Raw genomic sequence first — 23,805 nt, 5'->3', positions numbered from 1 at the left:
TAATTGTAACGCAACATCGTGTGCATACCTAATGTACACTCTTTTTTTTGAGAGAGAGATGTGCGATGTAGATATTTTCAGGGCTTGGTGATTTATTTTGTCCTCTCAACATTCAAAATGACATTTGCTGCTGGAATATCAATAGGCAGATAGCCATTTTTGAACCTGTAATTCATTTTTCCAAGCAGGGAGCACATTGATTCCACAGTATCTGTAATATGTAGTCATTACTGCACGCAACAGGAGATTATTCATAGCAATCAATGGCCACAAATTTGCCATATTGAGAAGTTACAGCCTTGTATATAGCCAATATGATTACCGAGGTTCATCCCTGCCTGCATTTGCATTCTGAGATAGTGTTTTGTTTGTGAACCATAAGCTGCTGACAAGCACGTGGCCCGGTGCACCGCTATATTAATGTATCTTGTGTCGTACACAACAGATCACCAAAGCAAAATAGAGCATAAAAGACCAACACCAACATAATTACATATGTCATACATGCGTGGGCCTTGCAAGAGAACGTGGTTGAAAACAACCGCAAAGACTACTTTGAAAGGCCGGTGACGTAGAAAAACAGGCTGACTTATTCAATAGCTACCATTAGCAGGATCAAACACATCATTTTCAGATCAAATAGTCACGCAACACGCAAATGCTAACAGGTATTTGAATCTGCTTTATAGCTGGAAGCCTTTTATTCCATCTTCACCACGGAGCAGCAGGACCACGTCAAGTCCGTGGAGTACCTGAGGAACAACTTCAGACCCCCACAAGATCTCTACAATAGAAAGGTTTTCAAATCAGCCGTAAAAGACGCCTGGCAGAAGGACTTAACCGAGGTGATCGGCGGTCCCCATGGCACCGAGGCTTCCAGAGGTAGGCAACAGTCTTTTCATATTATATTCAGTAAGTTTGTGGGTTGGGGTTTCTCCTTGGATGGCCGCCTGGTTTGGGACTGTGGCAGATTTGTGAGATCGCTGTTTTCTCTGTGACCTTTGTGGAGAATCAGAGGAAAGCGCCTCCAGCAGTGACAGCAGTCTCCACATGAACGGCTCAGACCTTGGTTGTCTGATGCCGCCTACTCTCTTCTGCTGACTTCGCCATTTCCCATCGTAAGCCCGGCTTGTCGTGATGAGCTGCAAGGTTAATTAAAGTGAGCACGCAGCCAGAATGGTCCTCCACGTTCAGGAAGCTCACACAGGAAACCAGAAAGAGCAGCGAAGCCAAAAGAACTTTAATAATGAACCCTGTGTGGGATTTGCCAATCTGATGCATGAAGGATAATCAGGAAATGTGGATTGGCACTGAGATCCAGCCATTTGTAAACTACCAGTACCCATTGGAAAGCTTTTCTTCCAGCACTTTTCCTCATAAACAAAGCTATTATATTTGTTGCAAAACATTTGACAGAATTTTCCGATCACCTGGTGAACACTCATAAAATGCTCTACGTGGAGACCATCCAGAGGACCCGACTGAAGCCAGGAGACGCCTGGATATAATAGCTCACTGTCTGCAGACACACATTTGAAGAAAGCTTTTCTTGTCGCGCATTATTGTTCTTTATTGTAAACACTCGTCCTCACATCAAAAAGCAAACCACACAGCGCTCAGGCCTCATGCAGTTTTTAATAAAAGCGTTTCGTCTGCACGTGCTGATCTTTACGTACGGGCGAGAGCGACGCAGCGCTGGACCTGTATGAGGATTAGGAGCCAGTGTGCGGTGCTTGAAAGTGGTGTTGGTGTCTGGGGGTGAAGAATTGATTGGGGATGGTTGTGATGAAGTTGGAGCACTCAAACAAGGCCAATCAGCAATCATCATTAATGTGTGGCACAGCTAAAATAGAGCCGCTCAAATTAAATTGCAAAATTGCTTTTGTGGCATGTCAGCAGATGGAATGTATGCGTGGATTCTTGTCTCTTCATACCCCCCCCCCTCCCCCCACACACACACACCCTCTGTCCTGCTCATTTTACCTCTGTGACTCCTGCTTTTCCATTTCACAGTTCTAAAATGCATGAATACATACTTAATGGAAGGTGCCGTGAGTGTGGGTCTTATCTCCGGCGCTGGCATCTGACAAAGATGGCGTTTTATCTCTGTGCTATAATTGATGGCTTTGCTTGTTTTATGAGAGTCAGGGCCACGCTTTGCTGAATATTCTATCAGGGAGGATTTACTGGCCATGAGAAGTGTCTAACTGGCCATTTGAGATGCACAAATAACCTTTTCTGATGCAAATCACAGGTTGCAGGTTCATTTGGGAGTTGCAGATACGTTGTCAGCCGATACAATCTATTGGGTCATCTTTGTGTTGCTTATTATATTTTCTTCCTCTTTATATCTACATACATTCTATTACATGCTTCGGTGCATTCAGAATTTGATTAAAGATGCATGACATCGATGTGAATGTGTTGAATTAAGATCAATTTTTGTGCCCTTTATTATGCTGCAGTGTATGATTTATGAATCCATGTATGTTTTTTGCTGTTGGTAGTTAATATAAATGTAATATAAGGAGAGGATAATCACATTCAAGTGTTTTATTTGGAAATAACCTGCAGATGTCGTGCATTCATTTTTTTCTTTTTTTTAGATGTTGATCTCACAAAACCCCATAAACGAAACCTTGACAGGTGACGGTGTGAAAGCTGCTGTGGACAACAGTCAACCCATCCCATTTCTGCTACTATAGAATGTGCCAGGAAGAGGATTTGTGTTCAGCTCTGCAGGCTTTTAAGGACTGCGGAGGCAATCTGCTTTAAGTGTGAAACATTTCTACAGATTCAGCAGCATGTTAAGAAACAAAAACCCAATTTTCCTGCAGATTTTTACAGGAGGAATAATTGATTTGAATGAAATCACACCGCTGCACGCCAAGTTCTAAAACATGCTTTAAAGTGGATCTGGGACATCTTCCCTGCTGCTTTGGGTCTTGCTTGAGCAGCCGTGCAGCTGCAGAGTGCGATGATGTCTGCCATGACAGTAATGTTACAGATGGTGAAACAGTGACGACGTCTTCGATTGATGTTAAGCTACTGAGGCTGACAATCAACATGTGATGATGGGTTATAATATATTTCTCACCCGTTAAAGCTCATCAACACCTTCCAGTATTCCTGTTATTGTCCCCCCCTTTTTTCTTGCCTGCCTTTTCACATATCGCGGAGCGTAATTTGCACCGCGGACTCACTGTGTAAATGGGGAGAGCGGCGGTGACAATTTCAATTTGACAGAAACCCATTGTGTATAAAATCAGTTGACACTGCTTCCTGATTGCTGTTACCCTGATGTGTTGAGCTGTATGTCCAGAGAGTCCCTTATTCAACCTGACAGATCACTGGGGGAATATAAATGCTGAGGCTTATACTGCCACCTTGAGGCCGACTTGTAGATTTTTTTGCCACCCTAAATCTCGCAGTGTTGGAATAATTTTTTTCTGGGGAACGTGGACAGGAGGTGATTGTTGTCATCCATCCCGTATTTCCGGCGGCACGGACAGCTGTACGGCCGTCTGTGTCCTGCAGTGCCGCGCGATGATGTGCTGCCGCTAAACCATCTTGAACCATCAGAGTGTTTTTGCTTCTGGTCCTGTCCTCCCGTGTGGACATGTAGATTGAGTCAAGGCAACGGCAGAAATGAATAAACCTAACTTGCTTTCTGCCCACACACATCAGATACAGATGCATGGTCAAGCAGTTCTCCTAGCTACTGCTTTGTGGTTGCTCGCAGCTCCAATTTCATCATGAATAGGGATTTTTGTCTGCTCTTCCTTTTCCTATGTATTATCTAGTTAATCTCTTATCCTGACCATGTTTTGTTTCTATTTCAGTGTGCAGTAGTGCTCCAGTGGGAATGAAGATCCAACCACTCAACCAGACGGCATTAATTGTGAGCTGGGAACGACCCTTGACCATCTACCACCCGCCCATCATCAGCTACATGGTCTCCTACAGCTGGTCGAAAAGCGACATCGCCGACGAAAAGACATTCAGCAAGATCGGGGACCAGAGGACGGTGAGTGCCATCAGCTGTCTCTTCCAAGTCTTCTGCCATTAAAGATGTCTGCAGTGCTTCAGACACCTCCAGCACTCTCGGAGAGTGGCGATGGGATCAGCGTGCAGTTGAGGTGACATGTTGTGATGAGCATGTCACCGAGATGTTGGCTGTTGTCAGGAGGGCAAGCACCCTCCCCTGTCACTCACCCGGCTAAATATAGACTCAAAAGGCTGCTACTCACGTTGACAGAGAGTCAGGGATTATTTCAGATTTAGTTGTAAATGTTGTTACAGTTTTCTCATTTGGGTGTTTATTTATTTATTCCAGGTAAACTGCGGAAAGGGGCTGTGCAAATTTAAACAGTCTGAAATTTAAAAGACAGCCCTCTCTTCAAGTAGCGGCGGAAGCTCATCTAGTGCGAGCTGCCTCACCGATCCAGTTTAGTCGTTCAGATCACTGTGAAGCTTTTGACACCAGCGATCATACAGTTGTGTTTGTGCGCCTGGAGCATCGACTTACCGCTTCAGTTCTCACCCTGTCTTTCCAGCAGAGCTTCCCCTGCCTCTGCAAAAACACATCCTCCCCCTGCAGCAGGTTACACCTTCAACCTTGTTCCCTCGTGTTCCTCTCTCCGCTCCCCAACTGTCTCAATCCCCGCTGTGTGTCTCTCAAAGCCCACTGACCCCCAACTGTCTCATAGAGGCTCTTTTGATTCAAAGAGTTCTGGGGCATTTTCCTCGCCTCGTAGTTCAGAGACTTGGGATCAGTTCCCTGGTGGCAGCATTGCCTCTAGCATGCTCGCGCTTCCCATTAAACAAAGTTGTCATTGTCGCGGATGGGAGGCTGGTGAGATAAAACATTATTGGTGCATTAATGAGGGGTATTTTTTCTAGTGAATAATAGCAGCAACTGTGAAATCTGGAGGATATTTTGGTCCATTATGCATATCAAAGCCTCCTTTCCTCAAAGCTCTGGGACTCAATAATATCCGCCTATAATACAATAACTAAAATAACCTAATGGTTAAAGGCTCTTTGTATGGTATTAGGGGGCATTACATTTTGCAATTTTGAAATGGAAACATTTTGTATCCAACAAAATGGGGGGCGGGGGGGGGTCCACATTTAACCATATTTTACTAAACCCCTGGATTTGTAATTTTTTTTAAAAGCCCTGATTGTGGGGGGGGGGGGGCTTCTGGGGCAGTTGAGATACACCCAGCCGTTATTCTCAATTTTACCAAACATAAAATACATAAAGGATAGTTTAATAGTTGATCTTTCCACCTGTGGCAGCTTTAAAACACTAAACAGTGAGTTGTTTAAACCATTGTTTTAACAAGCAGCAGAAGAAGGCGTTTTAGCAGTTTTCCAGAATAACGCCGAACCGCTTCGTCAGCGTTGGGGTTGCGTCTGAACCGTTGGATCAAATCACGTTGTTTTAAACTGAGCCAGAAAAGTCATCAGTCAGAATCAATTACAAGGTCTAGCGTCTAGATCTGGCTCTTGCAACATTTCTACAGCGCAAAAATTGATTTTCCGGGCAGCTTTTTCTTTATTTTTATCCGAATTTTCTTACCAGCTCTTCTGGCCATATTGAGGGACCAAGTAATTTGTGTGTCTCTCAGATTGTTGACTGATTGCTGGAAAGCACATTTACAATGTCTGTATGTCTAAAACACACACAACTGGCCTGGCATGAACCTTTGAAACGGCTGACTCTTGAGTAGCACTATATAGTTACACTCCATTAAGAGTCCATCAATCCCTTTACTGACAGCATTCTTCACACGTCTCCCACTCTGCTGTCACTCTTTCTTATTTTGCCCTCTTCATTTCCATTTCAATTTTCTGTTTCTATCTCTGGACACCTCTTTATCTGAATTATTTTAGCGGAAAAAGTAGTTCTCCAATCCCCGAGGCAATCACCCATCCATTCCAAGGGCCATTTTAATATAAGTAAAGCCATTTGCAAACTGCAAAACACAATTAAATTAGACTGGGATGGTGGTTTTAAATGCATTGAACACGTGGGTCGTAGACTGTTGACAACATGGTGGCTCAGAGCAGTATTTGAGGTTTTAAGGAAATCTTTGACCTTGTCAAACTTTTCAAATAAGATCTGCTGTGAATTCTGTAAAAATAGGAATGTGGCGTGCGTATGCAGGGAAAACACAACCCCGTTGTTGTTTTAGCAATGCAGAGGCTGGATTTCTGATTGATTTCTGATTGAAGCCGCTTTGTTCCACCTGCGTGCCACCCTATGCCCGTGGCACCGGTATTTCCAACATCCATGAGCGCATGTCACGCGAACCGCCAGTATTTAACTCCAGTTTTGATCACACCGTTGCAGGCTGACAACACAAATGGTTAATACTGCACTTGATTGTTGGAGTCTTAGTTTGTGTTTATCCCACCCGTTATTTCTTCACCATGTACCTTTCCTCATTACCTCATGTATTCTCTACTTAAACACAACCCCGGCATGGTTTAGTGTACGTGGGTGTCATTTTTGGAACAACTTTAGTATGCACAGCAAAAATATTGTCCTCTCTTTACCTTAGAGTGTCTGTTTACATCTGTTTGGCAGCATTTTTCTCATCGTTCCATCTGTTTTTATTTAGAGTTTGTGGATGTAAGAGCGCTCAGTTTGCCGTTGTCAGTCATCCTTGCATTGGGTCAGTAAATGCTGCAAATGGGCCTGAAGCATCTACTTGTTTCCTCTTGCAGAAAGCGGTCATCAGCAACGTGTCCCCTGATGTCCTGTACCTGTTCCGGGTGCAGGCAGTGTGTCAGCGCGATATGCGGAGTGATTTCAGTCAAACGTTGCTCTTCAGAGGTACCTGGTCAAAGCCTTACAGCTAAGGTGTATTTTTGATGATTGGCCTGAGACCTGCAGGCTGAATGTGTGCACTGTCATTTTTTCCAGCAAACACAACCAGAATATTTGAAGGCTCTCGTATCGTGAAGACCGGGATGGTGAGTGGAGCGGCAGAAACTGAGCCTTTCTTTCATCTGGTGTCCGCCAGGTAACAATGTTTTGGTTTTTCTTTTCAGCCTACGATTTCTCCAGTGTCCTCGGCAGACATGGCTCCCATCAGCTCTGGTTCCTCTACTTGGACGTCCTCTGGCATCCATTTCTCCATCGTCTCCATGGCAACGGGGATGGGCCCCTCCTCCAGTGCCAGCCAGGCGACCGTGGCATCGGTGGTGACAAGCACCTTGCTCGCAGGCTTAGGCATCAGCGGCGGAGTCATTTCCTCTTTGCCAAGTTCTGTGGGTCCCACACAGTCACCTCAGAGTACACAGAACCCCACCTCTTCCTCCGTTACTGCGAAGACCAGCACAGAGCAGGCAGCCCCTGCCCAAGACTCCAAAACAAATAGTGGGGGGAAACAGTCGACACAGGAAGGAGAGGAGGAGGAGGAAACTGAGGAAGAGGGCGATGGAGAGCAAGATGAGGGTCAGGCTGAGAAGAAGAAAAAGAACAAGACGGCACCAGATACTGAGGAAAAGCGAGAAAACAGCACAGTCGCAAATGAACCTGTAATCACCACCCCTGCATCCACACCTGGAGAGGACACAGGCCGAAGGCCGACGGCGGGAGGCTCGACAACACCCGCGAGCCCCGACGAGCAGCTTGTCAGAGCAGAAAAGAACCTTACAGATGTAAATGCAGCATCCACTCAGGAGCCACGTCATGACAGTACAGAGATCCAGATTCCTCAGAGCTCCACTGTGTCTTCAAAGATCAACGGTAAAGGCAGTGAAGGGAAGAATCTCTGGCCTTTCTTTGTTCACACTGGTGAGCACCGCAAACACCACTCAGTATCGCCATTTAAACTTATCATTTTCAAATATGCCTGCGTCTTCCCTGAAGAAAATGTCTGTCAACACTACCAAGCCTCCAATTAGGGATAACAAATGGCTTGGTTCAAGATGATGACTGCAGCATTAGTGTCTTACCCAAAGATAAGGCTCCAGGCCTTTGTGTTTCTGTAATGTTCAGGCCCGAAGGCAGAAGTCTGCTCTCTGCTACAAGCTGCCAGTAGTTCTGCCTCAAGGATTTCCTTTCACTATATTTCCTGTCACCATTATATTATGTATTTTTGTTAGTACGCCTGTGTGTTCTGTTAATGTTAACGACTGTAACCCTGTCTGTAAACCTAACCACACACTGACTTAGATTGCATCATACTGATTATGGTCTGTCATGACATCAGTGTTTGGATCTTATGTTAAAAAAATGTAGGGAACCCTTTTAGATATCATATTTGATTTTTGAGACCCCCCAAATGTTGGCGACCTCTAGTGGTAGTGATAGAAATTACAGGGTGGCACGGTTGGAAGTAATACAAATCCCCCAGTGATGGAGCCAAATTAACAACAGAGAACATTGTAATGTTTCAGACAGGACCGACCTGTTCAACATAACCCGAACCCCTCATCCAGGGATGGGCAGGATGGTGTGGATTGTCCCCCTGGTGGTGGTTTCAGCTCTCACTCTTCTGTGCCTCATCATGCTGCTGATCGTGATGGTCTACTGGAAGTAAGTCAAACACAGACCTCAATCCCAAAGGCATGTTCCACTGCTGGTGCTTCATTAGTAATGCCTCCCACAGATCCCTGGGAGACAAATCCCCCCTCGTCCTCTCTGATTGCATCCTTTCATTGTCACTCTTGCATTGGGGTCGGAGGCCCCGCCCACCGGTGTGTTTGGTTTTTCCAGTTCGTCTGCTTTACCTTCAGACATCTGTGGGGAAGGTTCCTGTTTGGTGCACATGTTTACGGACCTGCGAGCATCTCACACACAAACAGCCTGGTGGTAAACACGTGCCTCACTGAACAGGAGGCCCATCACCCTGGAAAAGGGGGTCAGAGTTGTCGACAGGGGTCCCAGCTGTGTCTTCTTCTGCTGGACGGATTTTACAGCATTCTGGTGGAGTAATTACTAAGACCGGGCCACTGGCTCATCTGGTATGGTTAATGAGTTACAAATGATTGTGGAGAAAGACCTCATCTGGTGTTCTGCAGACCCACCACCTGCACAATGGTCCATTCCTGCCCATAGTCTGTTTTTATGTTAAGTGATGTATTTTTAAACTATTCAATTGTTATATTATTAATTGTGGTTTCGAAGCTTCCGCGTGCGGTCATGGCGATATTAAATGTGACGATCTGTCAGAAGATAAGCACGAAGCGTGTGTTCGCCGCGGCTATCAGATCTCAGGTGTGAAAATTAAAGGAGCTTAAAATAGTCCTCATGATGGCAGCTCTAAAACAATGGATGACACTCCTTAGGAAAGGACCCTACTGAGGGAAAAACTCAACCAATTCCAGCCGTTTTCTCCCTGAGTTATGCATACGTCTGTTTCCTGACAGCTGGGAATCTGAGCTTGAACGATGGAAAGATCAGAGTCTGATTCACTGATAGAAAACCAGGCTGGAACAGCTGGTTAGTTAACTGCTGTACCACATCTGAACCTACAGACAACCATCAGTTCAGGAGGCCGTGACGCAAGCAAGAGGGGGGTTGTCCTCCATTTATGGTTCCCCCTCTCCTTTTCTCTCTCTTTTCTCTCTGTCTTTCTGGCTGTTGTCACACCGTTCAGGCTTTTTTTTCTTTAAATTTAATCTAAAAATGACAGGCGTCTGCTCCGTCCTTTGCATCAAATACAGGTAAGATTAAACCTGAGAGAAACTGTTCCTGGGATTAAAGATTAGTCCTCATTTCTGTATTCATGTGTCTGAGTTGAAGGTAGAGTTTGGGGAGAATGTTCAAGGACAGCAAATATTCTTTCAGACTAGAGCTTAATGAACTTGTGTTTTTCAATCTTCTCTGTCCAGAAGTTGTGTTGTTTGTCTTACTCAGGCAAGAAAAAGACCTTGAACATAGGACGGCTTAATGCAGGCAAACATTTTCAGGTCCCCCCCCCACACCTACATCCATGGTAATAACGTTAATAGTCTCAAACGATTGCAGCCGTTTGCGGCCCCTTTTTTTAGATGTAATGTTTCCACATCATTGAGTCTGGGGCTGACGTTAAGTAAATGTTCAGCTCTCAGCGTAACCCCTGGTAAATGGCTGGAAGGCTGGGTTAATGTAAGACTCTCCCGGTGTTTTCTCTTTTCTACCAAGCAGACATGATATTCTGCTCCTTTCCCAGATGACCTACAGCCGTGTCGCGTGTGTGAAGTTGCACGTGGTGGGTTTTTGAGTGTGTGAGGGATAAGTTCTCGGGGGGTCACCTAGGAGCGTGTTTTCTGCTCCCCAGTGTGTGTTCTCATTGACTGTGGGGGTTTCATTATCAGATTCCTGCCAACACCCATGCCATTACTATTCAAATGGCACAAGCTGATGTCGACAGACTGGATCTGGGAACAGTGAGATAACGACTCTGTGACAAACTTCCCGGTGACATTTCTACTCCTCTGTGTCTCCACAGGAGGTTTTTCCAGACGGCGCACTTCTATGTGGAGGAGAGCAGCTCCCCCCGCGTGGTGGCCAATGAGAATATACCGGTCATCCCCATACCAGGTAAAGCAATTGTCCATTTTCAGGTGCTTCATGTGAAAGAATTGCTGCAATTGTGAGAGGAAACCGGTTCGATTGTAATCCTGCTATCACAACACACAATCTGCACAATAATCCGTGAGACGCCCTGACCATACAGGAAGTTTGATGTCCTCTGCTCAGGACAGATAAAACATCATCTGCCTGTGTTCTGCTGCTCGCTTGTCTGCATTTGCACTTTCTGCTGATTTCCATGAAGCGACTGCAGGAGCAGCTCTGCAGGAGCCGTTTGACGGCGTTTCTGTCGCCTTTAATGTCTACACATCAGACCAGTGGCAGCTAGTCGATACCCGCCTTCATTTTCAGCAGTTCAGGACCTTTCCTGGCCGTGATATACTGATGTAACGCCAGCAGATGCATTTCTGACCCCACATTCTTTTCTTTTTTTTACGTTCTGCTTCTTTGCACATGGTTTATATCGAGATGGTGCAAGAAAACATGATCATTAGACATAACAGGCAGTGTTTCATATATGTATGTGCGCAGCGAGCGCTGTTTAAAATGATGTCACACATCCTGCTGTGAGATATTTCACCGTCCTCAACCTGCAGTTCAACTAGAAATGGTTTGATGGACTGATTGAACTAATGCATTTCTAATGAAGTGGCTGAGGCTGTAGAGAGACGACAGTTTGATAAATGAACGTCACAGGGAAGCTGAATCCACCTTTAAGCTCCGCCCACTGAGGCCAGCGCGGACCTCAGCTGCTGCAGGACAGACGTTAAGGCATTTGTCCCTATCACTCGTGAGGGAGGACAGCTGGGTCCTCTTCAATATTGTCCCAGTGTGAAAGTGGCCACCTCTATCAGAAATCCCTGGTGTGTGATTTGGAGTTAATTTAGCTCTGATCAGACAGATGCTGTCTTTTAGAGATGTTCCAAATGCCAGATCCTGACATTTACGATAGTCTCGTCTCTTAAGACCGCCAAAATGCTTTTCTTTTCCTTTTGTTCCCCTCCTTTTTCTCAGGCCGCCAGCGATGCTCTCGTCAAATGAAAATATCTGCGTTGCATTTTGTGTCCACATAATTCAGCAGGTTTGATCAAATGCACCGTTCTCTGCTTCCTCCTGCAGATGACATGGACGCCGTCCCCGTCAAGCACTTCATCAAACACGTTATGGAGCTGTACAAGAACAACCTGCAAGGGTTCTCCGAGGAGTTCGAGGTACTTCCAGTCCCTATTATTGGTAAAAACTCGAGTTGATGCATGAGCGGAACCAAGAAGCTGTGCTGCTGCTTTTGCTCTTCCCCCTGCGGTTGTCACAAAACATGGACCAACGGCTCAAACGTGAGTCGGGCAGTTTTTAGAATCATCAACATTCCTCCATTATTGACAGAGCGGTTGCAGCCTCCTCCTTAAAGTGCAATATTACATGAAGAGAAGTAATTAAAGTTCTTCTACTTTTTTTTTTTTTAATATTCCTGCTCTGTCTGGAGGAAATATAGTGCAAAAGTGTACAGCCCTCGCACACAGGATGCAGCAGTGAAAGGAAGGAGTTGATTGAGTGAAGGAGATAAAGACAGGCACATCCATCATCAAAATGAATCACCAAATGCTCAAGTCGCCATTCTCTCCCAACACCAGTGTGAGACTTTGATTCAGCGTCACCGGCCTTAAACACAGAGCCCACATCCTGATCAGGCAGAGTTCTAGAAAGCTGCTTCATTCTGACGTGACTCAGATTTACTGCACACGGCTCAGGTGATGGGAAGACGAAGAAGAAGAAAGAGTTACGACGTGCCAGCTGTCTGAGTTATGAGGTGTTTTCACACATGGCAGATATGTTGTGATGGCCTTTTCAGTTGAACAACAAAAGGCCGTAAATCCACAGTAATGAAATGAAAAAGTTCTCCGGGATCCCGTTTGTCACCGCCGCGACGCCCCTCTTCTGAATCCCAAATGCGACTTCTTCAGGCTGGATCAGCTGATCACCATCGGTCATGTGTGAGAATTTGACGTCCAAGTGAGGATGGGATACAGGAAGTGGTCTTGGATTTCAGTCGTGCGGGATACGAACGCTACGATTTATGACATTTCAACTACCACTTTAGCAAAATGGTAAATTTAATTGCAGATATAAAGATTTATGTGGTGAGACCAGCGATGTGAAAGATCTGGCAGGATAATTTATGAACGACACATTTGGTGTCACTCGATTAACGACTCTGGGTGGAGGCGGGTTTACGAACTTGGAAACTTTATGAAAAACGGTGACAGCGTCTTATCTTCCTGTTGCATCGTTGTTTTACAGTTTCTGAACGGAAAGCTGAACCGTCAGATTTGTTGTGATTGTTCTACTTCGACGTTATCGTCTTGTATCGGCACAGCAAAAGGTGGCGGGGGAAGTTCGGCGCTAATCTGGACTCGTCTGAAAACCAATCTGAGCCACTGACGGGCAGATTTCCTGTGATTAAGGAGAAGATCAGAACCACACGGGGAAACAAGCAGGTCCCTGGCAGCTCTGCTCTCCTGTTTCAGCTCGCGTTGCCTCGGCTAATTGCGCCCAAATCAGACTAGCGAACCATTTTAGATAATCTAAAACAGGCTGCGTTACTGGCATCACAATGCTGCAGTTGTTCTGCTCCCATCCAAGAAACGACAGCAGACTTGGATTCCGACCGACCCTCCTTTAGAAAGCTGAACCAGCCTTAATATAGTCCACAATTTGCACGGCGGCCTTAAAGAGTGTGAAAGCATTAGTATACCTGCCGTGAAATCGATTCCTTTGACAGGGATTTTGAAAAAAATATATACCAGTGCTGGATTATTGCGCGCACGTGTTGTTGCTAATTACCAGCAGATGGTTGAGAGAAGGCTGGCGAGAGAGATCAAGAGAGACTGCGGGTTAATTAGAGAGGGTCCGTGTGAAGGTCTGCGCGGTTGCTAACAGAATCGCGGCGCAGCCCAGCCGAGGCAGCAGGCAAAGGCTTCAGTCTTGGAAGATTCCTTCTAATTGGGGTCATTTTGTGTGAAACCTGCCTGCATAAATGTCACCAAATACCAGGAAGGCGCGTCTGAAGGGTGGGAACAGCGTGACACAGTAAAAGAAGGCTGTTTAGCAGCTCTAGACCTCTGCTGCACTCGGAGGAAACAGGATCTGTGATGGATTTTTAGCCTGCAGAAGATCCGAAGCGCTTCCGCAGACACATAACGGCTCCCTTAGAGTGGGTAATTTCATTGCATCCTCCCTCCTTATTTGATCAAATCCATCTGTCTATTTTCGTTTCTCTGCTCCAGGAGGTCCAGCGCTGCACAGCTGACCTGAAAATCACAGCCGAACATTCCAACCATCCCGACAACAAGCACAAAAACAGATACATCAACATCGTGGCCTGTGAGTCATCTGCAGATCTGATTAGAGTGTTTACTGCCGCTGAGGCCAATAATGTTTTTAATAACACGCTTTTATTATTTGAATAATTCACACAAATTTGCCTGTCGCCCCTGCAGACGACCACAGCAGGGTGAAATTACGAGCTTTGGCGGGGAAGGATGCCAAGCATTCCGATTACATCAACGCTAACTACGTGGATGTAAGTTTTATAAGAAACTGATCTCAATTTCTGCACTTTTCTAACCTTTAATTGAGTTTTTTTTAATCCCCCTTTCAGGGTTACAACCAGCCCAGGGCTTATATAGCTGCCCAGGGTCCTCTCAAGTCCACATTTGAGGACTTTTGGAGGATGATTTGGGAGCAGAACACTCAGATCATCATCATGATCACCAACCTGGTGGAGAAAGGCAGAGTAGGTTCTTGGGCAGATGTAAAACGGACCTCACGTCCCCCCACAGTCGTCATTCAGACGCAGTCCTTCATCAGCTGGGTCTCTTTTGCTCCCGCAGAGGAAGTGTGACCAGTACTGGCCAATGGAGAACAGTGAGCAGTACGGAAACATCGTGGTGACCCTGAAAAGCACCAAAGTGCACGCCTGCTACACCCTGCGCCGTTTCCTTATAAGAAACACAAAAGTTAAAAAGGTATTTACTTTCATTATTTCCTAATAAACGCCGTTATTTCAGCACGCCTGTGAATAAATGCCGTGCCAGCGAACATTAAAATGTCGACAAAGTACTCCGCTTAACACCATCGTGCTGTCGTGACTGTGAAAATGCAAAGCAGACGGATTAAAATGAATTCATTATGGGTTATATTTTACATCCAAGGCTGCTTTATTCAAAGTACTTTGGTGGGATCTTTAAAAAGAGCCCCCTGTGAATTACTGTAATCTGCTCCTCTATTAAAACTGAGGGAGTGTGTCATCAATCGTAGACTGCAGTAATGTATAAATGTGTTGTTGGGCAACTTCAGTAATATCAGCCACTCCAAAGCAATTAGTGTTGAGCTGGAGGTCGCGTGGAGAATCATGGGCTTCCAAAAATAACGCCTTTATTTTCCACTCATCCTTCCAGGTGGGACTTTGATGTGTGTATGCGTGTGTTTAATCTGCAAAGTAAGGACATTTTTGAAACGTTAGGACACCTTTGCAGGTCCTCACAACTGCAAGTCGGCTTGACGGTTCGGGTTAGATGGGTTTTGGTTTGGGACGGGGGGAGATGAAGGTGAGGGAACGGATCGTGTGGATGAAAGTCCTCACAAAGCTAGAAATGTGTGTTTGTGTGCTATATTTGCCATTTCGTTGATATAAGTAAACCTCCCAGTTCACATGTAGCTGAAAGATTCTTTTGAGCTGTTGCCAGAGGTCAAAATATTCTCCATTAGGATAATAACAAATTCAATCTCCTCTGCTTTTTATTCTGCTGCTTTATTGATCTGATTCTTGTACTGGGAGTGAAGATGTAGCGTGCAGCTTAGCGTGTTCTCAGCTGCCTGGTTTCCTGTTCTAGGGTCAGAAGGGGAACCCTAAAGGGAAGCTGAACGAGCGCATCATTATCCAGTATCACTACACTCAGTGGCCTGACATGGGCGTACCCGAGTACACCCTCCCCGTGCTCACCTTCATCAACCGCTCCTCCGCCGCACGCACCGCTGACATGGGCCCGGTCCTGGTGCACTGCAGGTACCGCGTGCATACATTACATTACATTAATCAGCGTCCCGCGTGAGTAGCAGGAGCGGTCGCGCTCACATTGCTCCCCATTTTGTTCCTCAGTGCCGGGGTGGGACGCACGGGGACCTACATCGTCATCGACAGCATGCTGCAACAGATCAAGGACAAAAGCTCCGTCAGCATCCTGGATTTCCTCAAACATATTCGCACTCAGCGCAACTACCTGGTTCAGACCGAGGTAAGACCACTACTTTTCTCTTCCGAACGTCTGTATTTATTAGTTCCGATAGTTTGGACTCCTTCGTCTTTCCCTCCGTAGGAACAGTACGTCTTCATCCACGATGCTCTGATGGAGGACATTCTGAGGAGAGAGACCGAGGTTCCCGCCTCGCAGCTGCACGGATACGTCAACAACATCCTAACACCCAGTTCAACAGGCCGCACGCAGCTGGAGAAGCAGTTCAGGGTGAGGAAACACACGGGTCTGTGCGGAATTACTGTCAATCTCCAGTAAACCAGAATAGCCTCAAAGATGTTTGGCGACAGACTCCAGAACCCCCCGGACGTCGGTCAGGTGGCCAGGGTCGGTTTTAAAGTCGGATCCGGGAGAAGCGATCCACTCGCGCTGCGTTACGCTCGTCATTAACAGGGAGTCTATTCGCTTTGATCAATCATTTTTGATATTCTTGTCTTGGCCAGCTCCTGACTCAGTGCAACCTGCGCTTCGTGGAGTGTTTCAGCGCCCACAAAGACAGCAACAAAGAGAAAAACCGCAATTCCTCGGTGGTTCCCGGTGAGTAGCGTTGCTTTAAACGCAGCACGGTTCCGGGGAGTTTGGATCGTTGGCTACTCTTCCTCCATTTTGAAATACAAACGAATAAATGTCAGCTGCAGAATTTAGCACTGGTACTCACGCTTTAAGTCCTTTATTTTACGTTCGTTCTGAATTAGAATACATTTCCATAATGCTATAAATTTGTCTTCCTATGCATTCCCGTCTATATAGCTGGAGGTTGCTATAGCAGCACAAATGAGTAGTAATGGCTGTGGGTATAATCTGGCAGTGGGTTATTATAGGGGCCTGAAATAAAGATCTAATGTGCTAAATCACTCTTCTTCCATAGCCGAGCGCGCAAGGGTCGGACTCGCCACGCTGCCTGGAATGAAAGGAACAGATTACATTAACGCGTCCTACATAATGGTACAGTGTGACGTTCCTGACTTTCCCAGGACCGCTGACACGATGGCACGATGTAGTCGATCTCTATAGTGTTTTACATCCATCAGTACCACTGACCTTATTCTCACCTTGTGCTGCTCAGGGTTACTTCAGGAGTAATGAGTTTATCATTACCCAGCATCCTTTGCCTCACACCACCACAGACTTTTGGAGGATGATTTGGGACCACAACGCTCAGATAATCGTCATGTTGCCTGACAACCAGGGTTTGGTAGGTGCCTGTGGGGAAAAACATCTTTTCCCATTTTCTGGTTATTTGTCTTTTTAATTTGATTGAATCAGAGCAGATTTAGTCCCGATAAACCTTGTCTGGCTCGCTCTCGCGTCTCTGCAGGCTGAGGATGAATTTGTTTACTGGCCGAGCCGGGAAGAGGCCATGAACTGCATCGCCTTCACTGTCACACTCATTAGTAAGGACAGACTGTGCCTCTCCAACGAGGAGCAGATCATTATCCACGACTTCATCCTAGAGGCCACACAGGTACCTGCAGCTCTCTGTGCATCTTTAATGAATGAAGCAGCTGCCTGCCTTCTTCAGCATGGGTCGTTGCGATGTCTTCGGTTTTGTCACGTTTTTGTTTTGTGTCGCTCCTTCTTGTGTGTCACAGGACGACTATGTCCTGGAGGTGAGACATTTCCAGTGTCCTAAATGGCCCAATCCCGATGCGCCTCTCAGCAGCACCTTCGAGCTCATCAGTGTGATCAAAGAGGAGGCCATGACTCGAGATGGCCCCACCATCGTGCACGATGAGTAAGTGCCTTTCCCCGCACTCCGTGTTTTTCTTGGCAGCACTAGTCTGTAGTTTCTCTACTGTGGGACGGAGAGTCCACAGGCAGCCACGTTGGAAATACTGGACCGTCTTCATATGTGCCAGACATGACGAGTGCGCGTTCTCCCAGTCGCTCATTGCAATGCAGCTCCAGGAGCCATTTCAGGTTCAATATCTTGCTCAAGGACACTTCGACATGTTGTGTGCAGGGATCTGGGATCAAACCAATGACCTTGGCATGCCTGGGGCGATCATTCTACCACATGAGATGCCTGTAGCTTCTCGCACCGAATCAATAGTTCTTGCAGCGTTCTTGGCACATATTTATTCCTTCCATAAATGAATATCAAAGATGAGTTAAATTCCATGGCACAAAAAAGAAGGCTGTTCCACTTCAGAGTCCCGAGCCAAACAGCAGCCAGAGACTCCCCAGATGGTTTCAAGCTCCCGCTCGTGCGCCCTCCCGTGCAATCGTGAACATGGGATAGCTGTTCTGTCACTTCATTTGATGGAATCCTAATTTGATAAACACACAATATGAACGCATGGCAATAAATAACATAAAGCACCTTGTGGAAAACGACTTTATATTTGGCCACTAGAGGGAGACACAATTCCGCTTCACTTTATTCAACCGTCTTTGGATTTTAACGTGTAATGAAGGTGTAGCCCCTAAATGAAGATCCTGGTTTCCTGTAGAAGCTAAACCTACGTTCTCCCTCCCAAAGGTATGGAGCGGTGTCTGCGGGGATGTTCTGCGCCCTCACCACGCTGTCGCAGCAGCTGGAGAACGAAGACGTGGTGGACATCTACCAGGTGGCGAAGATGATCAATCTGATGAGGCCCGGCGTCTTCACTGATATCGTAAGTAGCACCCAAACTCGACCAAGCATCATCTTCCCAACCATCCCTGGAGAAAGATTTAAGAGGAAAGGTCCACGTGTGTTGACCGTGTACAGCACAGGAGAAACAATATTTAACTGCAGAAGAACGGAGATTACAGTAGCAGTTTGATGTTTAAATGGAAGAAGCCAATATTTCACAACCCCATTTCATCAACAAAGTTACTATTAAATCTTTTAAAAAGACAAAAATGGAATCAATACTGAGTACAAATACTGTAAATTCTAGGCAAGGTACCCTGATTTATCAGATTTAAAAAATAATGTAATGGAGGAAAATAGGAGTTCAATAAAGTGCAGGTCTGAACCGATCTTCCTTGTGTGTGTGTGTGTGTGTGTGTGTGTGTGTGTGTGTGTGTGTGTGTGTGCGTGTGTGTGTGTGTGTGTGTGTGTGTGTGTGTGTGTGTGTGTGTGTGTGTGTGTGTGTGTCCACAGGAGCAGTACCACTACCTTTACAAAGCCATGCTCAGCCTGGTCAGTAACACAGAGGGGGGTCTCAGCCCCGTCACCATGGACACTAACGGGCTGCTGGTGATTGTGGACGAGTCGGACCCTGCGGAGAGCATGGAGTCGCTCGTCTGAGGACGCTCCCCCAGGCACTTAATGTTTATCAAACAGAAAAAAACTTTTCCGAGGCCTTTTTTTTGCCAGACTATTGATTAAACAAATAACCTTATTACTTTTTATACTGATGACGTTTTTTTGATATTTGTTTTTGTCCTTTATTTCTCGTCTTTAACGTTATCCTGCTGAGCATTTGCACCTCTTTTAAGTTGATGTGAGAAAGAAAAAAAAAACCAACAAAAAAAACCAACAAAACGAAACAGCTCTGTCCAGTTTGCACTATATTATCAGTGTTACTGCCTAAATCCCAGTGAGTGAATCAAGTTTCCCCGTGAATTCCCAGCATCAGGACACATCTAAGCCCCTCGGACCACGTCGACAGGAACCCAAATCACCAGGGCCGGGTCAAGCCACCAGTTACCACAGCTGCCCTAACCCAGCATGCATCATGTTCGTTTGCAGATGTGAAGCTCCTAATCAGCCTGTAAGAGACTTTGACCTGTCTGATCTTCTGAAACTGTCCCAATAACTCACTGCTGTTTGCTCTTATGGACCTTTCTCCTTTGTTAAAATGGGTTCGATGACCTAACGTGAATGTTTCTGGCTTCAGACAGGGTTTAATTTTCGTTTTTCGTCTTGATTTACATCCGGCAGATCGCAGTCATTAATCCTTAAATCCTTTATTTCCCGACCTTTTTGAACCTCAACGTGCAAAAGTTAACAGTCCAGAACAGCGTCTCCGGAAAATATTCACCTCAGACGTCTGATTTCTAATCACTGTGGCTCTAATCCTCACTTCTGGTGTTGAGCGGCGGAACAAAACGGTCCGTAAGGACCCGATTGCACAGGTATTCATTTGCCCCAGTGGGCCACACGTGTGTCTGTCCTTGGAAGATCTCCATCTGCTTTAGCAAAACAGGAACCTTTGTGGCGGCTCCCGGCTGCTCCCGCTCCACCTGCTTCAACACGACTGGCGCCTACATGCTGGACAAAATGTTCACCACTTTTATTGGGATCAGACCTCAACACTGCAACTCTGGAGCGTCTCCAGATGGTCTCGGCTCGGTTCGGCTCGGCTTGGCTCGGCGGGCTCTGCTGGAGCTGTCAGATCTCCAGGACATCACAGTCAGATTTCTCCGGTGCCTTACATCCCCCCTGTGTTTTTTTTTTTTTTTAAACATTGCTTTTATTTGATTTGGACAGATGAATAAATGTGCGATCATTGCTTAAACTTCATTTTTACGTTCTTCTTAACAGTCTCTATTGTCGAAAGTGTAAATAAGGAAAAACAGGAGGTGAATATTCTCCACAGGCGCTGCTTTCTTCTTTGGGAGGTTGATGCTTTATTTGTAACCAAAGACATTTCTGTTTTGCAGCTTGTAAATGGTTTCATCGTGTATTTAACTGACTCGGAATAGTGAAAGCTTGCAGTCCAGATCTCGGCGTCGGCGCAGCCTTCTTTTGTTGTTGTTCTTTTTTCTGTTTTTAAAGGTCCGGCATGGTTTGGTTGAACTCTGATGAGCTGTTTTCTGTCAACATCGGCTTCTCTGTCAACGGGAGGTTGGATGGATCCAGTGAAAACTCTCCAACATTTGGAGAAAAAAAAAAAAAAGATCCAGATTTTTTTTTTTAATGGGGGGGTGGGGTTCTCTCTTCTTCTCCATTGGAAAAGCCGCCATTGCTTCTTTTAGATGTTTCTACGCTCACTGAAAACCGACTGTGGCTGAAGACAGAACTTTAATCTTTGTGATCGCAGAGATAAAAAAAAATAATTATATTTTCGTACAAATATTTGCTTCGTGTGGTGGCTGCGTAACAGACTGTACATTTGTTGGGGGGGGGGGGGGGGGGGGGGGTGTCATCGTCCCTGCCAGCCTCTCTGTGGTCAGTGCTGATATTTACTCGATGGTCCAGGGATCCAGTGTGTTAGTCTCGGTGCATTTCCGCCAGGTTGGCAGTTTGGTCTCTTTTTGTAACTTATATTAAAATGGTTTTGCCCATTATATATCACATTTCTGTGATGGTATCATTGCCACATATTTCTCTGATGCTGTCATAAAACATATTCTAGTGTAATAGTGTTATTTAATAGATACAGTGTATTGCTATACATTATTAAATAAAGTTTGTTTTTGGGTGCACAGCGCTCTTGTGTGGCTTTCAATCTCTCAATAAAAAAAAGTTTTGCAAGTTCTAGATATTTTCATATGTTTTTTCTGCTAAATGTTAACATCACATTTGCTCTGCAGCAGGAATGCGGAAGTTTCCCTGTGGCTCAATGGCGCCCCCTGCTGGCGATGTCCAGTTTTGATGCCAACCAGACTTTTCTCGCCTCCCAGTTTCTGTAATTTTTAGTTGACATCTAATAATTTACCAAAACACGTTTTTTCCCGCTTCTCAGTCATAAAAACAAGTTTAACAGGCATAAGAGAAACAAGCCGCTGTCTGAATTGCTGCATGCTTTTTTTTTGTTGTATTTTCTTATTCCAATCAAGAAAGACAGATTCAGAATGGCAGCAGTCTGGAGATAAAGGGGGTTTTCTGTGTGCAGTTTCCCCCCGAGGCTGCGGGGATTCTCTCTGGGCCCACAGATACATGTGCAGGAGAGGTGAACGGCTGACCAGGTGCCAGAACCCAGTCCTCCAGCCGAGTTTTCTGTCCTCCCAGGAGGGAATCGGCCTTCACCGAGACAAGTTTTCACAGGTTTTGCACCTGGTAGGTTGGAAAACCCGGTTGGATTCCTGGGTCTCAACATGCTCGAACTGACCCCAGTGTGAGTGTGACTGTACTTGACTATAGTCTGGCCTAGAGGCAGCTGGAGGGGCCCCAGCCCCCCTGCAACCCTGCTGCTGACCCCCCTTCCCCAAGTACCCCAGGCCAAACAATCTTGTTTGTGTAGAGGGAAATTCCCATAGAAACTGCCTTTCTGTTCATTTTAATGCTGGAAAAATGTAACCGTTCGTTATTCAAAACAAAACCAACAAAAACGTTAAATCTTAATGAAAAGCTGCAGCACGCCGCTCTAAGAACTTGTCCGGCTCGGGGCAAAGCTGCATCATGCTGACATTTCCAGACAGCGGCGCATTAGCTGTGCTGGATGACAACATTTGATCGGCGCCTATCGATCGGGTCGACGGGCGCCTCTCAGCAGGGCGTCTCCACAGAACTGAGAAAACGGGTCGGTTTAATGAGAGCTAAACCTTTTGGACGTGGACAAAACGCGACCATGGGCTCATATTTAAATGCCTCTCGTGTGTGTGTGTCGTGCACCAGTAGAAGCAGGACACAGGACAGAGGCTGCACATGTACAGTCATTTTTATTTCCAGGCCACAGCTCTTGCATATTACAACTGTTGCCGTTCATAAGGCAAAAGCAAAAATGGAACCACCAGCTAATTCACACAGAAGAACAGAAAGCGTTTGGGGAGGGTGGGAACCCACAGGCATGCAGCGATGGCTCAGAATGCAATGTACAGCAATTTATATTTATATATATATTTATAGAATATATACAAAACAACAGTGAGACCCAAACAAAACGCCAGACACCTCATTCTACACAAATACGGAACAAAGACGGACCAACTTTTTTTTTTTTCCTTAATAAAAAAAATTATTTTTGCTCTTTTCTTTGTAAAAGTGCAACTCAATCAAAATAGAACCTCTTCCGAGGCCTCTTGAATGTGGAAAGGAAAAAAAAAAAAAATAGAAATCTCCCGAGTTATCAAAATGGAGCCGTGAGAAAGTTGCATCTCTAGAGTAGCCACTCTCTGACGTCAAAGGTTCCTGTTAACCGCGGTCCGACCGGGGCATCGAGTCGAGGTTACACAGCGTTGACACGTGATAGAAAATGCAGGCCTGGACTTCCTGTTGGTGTTGGGAACAGCGAGCAGACGGCGGTAACAGGCGCCAGAAACAAATACGGAGGGCGGTTTTTCTGTCCGAAGCAGTTGGCATCTACTTAAAAACAGACGAGACGAAGAAAAGGGTCCACGCACGCACACGCATCGTCACGACAATGTACCATTAATGAATGTAGATTACGACAAAGAAGCGCCATATAGGTTTGCATTGGACAGGGACACACCTATTAACCTCACTCGACATCGTCAAACAAATGGTTCTCCATATTGCTTAGTAACACATAGAAATGAATTTAGAAATGAATGGATCAAATATAGGTGCTATCTTTATCATGACATGGCTAAACTGCCAATCGTGGTTATTTTTTCGCTTTTTTTTTGTTGTTTTTTTTTCTTAGGTTTTCCTCTGTATACCTACTATTTTTTTATTTTTTTTTTCATAGTTTATAGTTCCTTCATAGGCATTTCGAGCTGACAAAGAGGTCCTAGAGTGGCTATCTGAGTTGGTACATGCATCGGTAACCAGGCTAAAGTCAAAAGTGTGAAGGGGCAGTTGTGATGGTGGGGGGGTCGGGGTGGGGGGGGGGGGGGGACACAGGGAGGGAGGGTTTGGGGAGTCTACGTGGGCGGGCTTTAGTCGTCCTCTTCGTCCTCCTCGTCGCTGTCCTTCATTGAGATGCCCTGCATGCCTCCTTCCCTCACCGAGGCCGTGGCCTCCTCCAAGGTGAGCCTGTTGCGCACCGTGTCGTACATCTTGCTGTTGAGGGTCGAGTCGAGGACCCCCTGCAGCCGGAAGTCCCGGTACTTTTTCTATTGGGGAGTGCAAAGGGTCGTGGGTGATGTGCTGTTACGGGTGTGGTGAGAGAGTGGCTG

General features: G+C 45.9%; 2 protein-coding genes across 20 annotated transcripts in view; one reads left to right on the top strand and one right to left on the bottom strand.

The window, feature by feature from the left end:
* LOC101067632 (receptor-type tyrosine-protein phosphatase gamma-like) overlaps positions 1-20,681 on the top strand; it is a 68,702-nt gene extending 48,021 nt beyond the window's left edge. Inside the window, exons 8-29 of the mRNA XM_011613921.2 lie at positions 690-882; positions 3,843-4,027; positions 6,739-6,847; positions 6,938-6,987; positions 7,066-7,813; positions 8,419-8,557; positions 10,455-10,546; positions 11,657-11,748; positions 13,822-13,918; positions 14,035-14,117; positions 14,196-14,330; positions 14,428-14,562; positions 15,430-15,602; positions 15,696-15,831; positions 15,913-16,059; positions 16,293-16,386; positions 16,718-16,794; positions 16,916-17,044; positions 17,168-17,314; positions 17,442-17,584; positions 18,332-18,467; positions 18,941-20,681. Coding sequence (XP_011612223.1) covers positions 690-882; positions 3,843-4,027; positions 6,739-6,847; positions 6,938-6,987; positions 7,066-7,813; positions 8,419-8,557; positions 10,455-10,546; positions 11,657-11,748; positions 13,822-13,918; positions 14,035-14,117; positions 14,196-14,330; positions 14,428-14,562; positions 15,430-15,602; positions 15,696-15,831; positions 15,913-16,059; positions 16,293-16,386; positions 16,718-16,794; positions 16,916-17,044; positions 17,168-17,314; positions 17,442-17,584; positions 18,332-18,467; positions 18,941-19,087 — 3,387 coding nt within the window. The 3' untranslated portion in view covers positions 19,088-20,681. The remainder of the gene's footprint in view (positions 1-689; positions 883-3,842; positions 4,028-6,738; positions 6,848-6,937; positions 6,988-7,065; positions 7,814-8,418; positions 8,558-10,454; positions 10,547-11,656; positions 11,749-13,821; positions 13,919-14,034; positions 14,118-14,195; positions 14,331-14,427; positions 14,563-15,429; positions 15,603-15,695; positions 15,832-15,912; positions 16,060-16,292; positions 16,387-16,717; positions 16,795-16,915; positions 17,045-17,167; positions 17,315-17,441; positions 17,585-18,331; positions 18,468-18,940) is intronic.
* Positions 20,682-22,367: 1,686 nt separating this feature from the next.
* The window catches only part of cadpsb (Ca2+-dependent activator protein for secretion b), a 42,116-nt gene continuing 40,678 nt past the window's right edge, over positions 22,368-23,805 (bottom strand). For all 19 annotated transcript variants that reach the window (XM_029825918.1, XM_029825919.1, XM_029825917.1 and 16 more), the window contains one exon: positions 22,368-23,742. In XM_029825918.1, the coding sequence (XP_029681778.1) occupies positions 23,566-23,742 (177 nt within the window). In that variant the 3' untranslated portion in view covers positions 22,368-23,565. The remainder of the gene's footprint in view (positions 23,743-23,805) is intronic.

Source organism: Takifugu rubripes, chromosome 19 (genome assembly GCF_901000725.2).
Source record: "Takifugu rubripes chromosome 19, fTakRub1.2, whole genome shotgun sequence".
Lineage (NCBI taxonomy): Eukaryota > Metazoa > Chordata > Actinopteri > Tetraodontiformes > Tetraodontidae > Takifugu > Takifugu rubripes.
The sequence above is the reverse complement of the archived record's forward strand: the minus strand, read 5'-3'. Positions and strand labels throughout refer to the sequence as shown.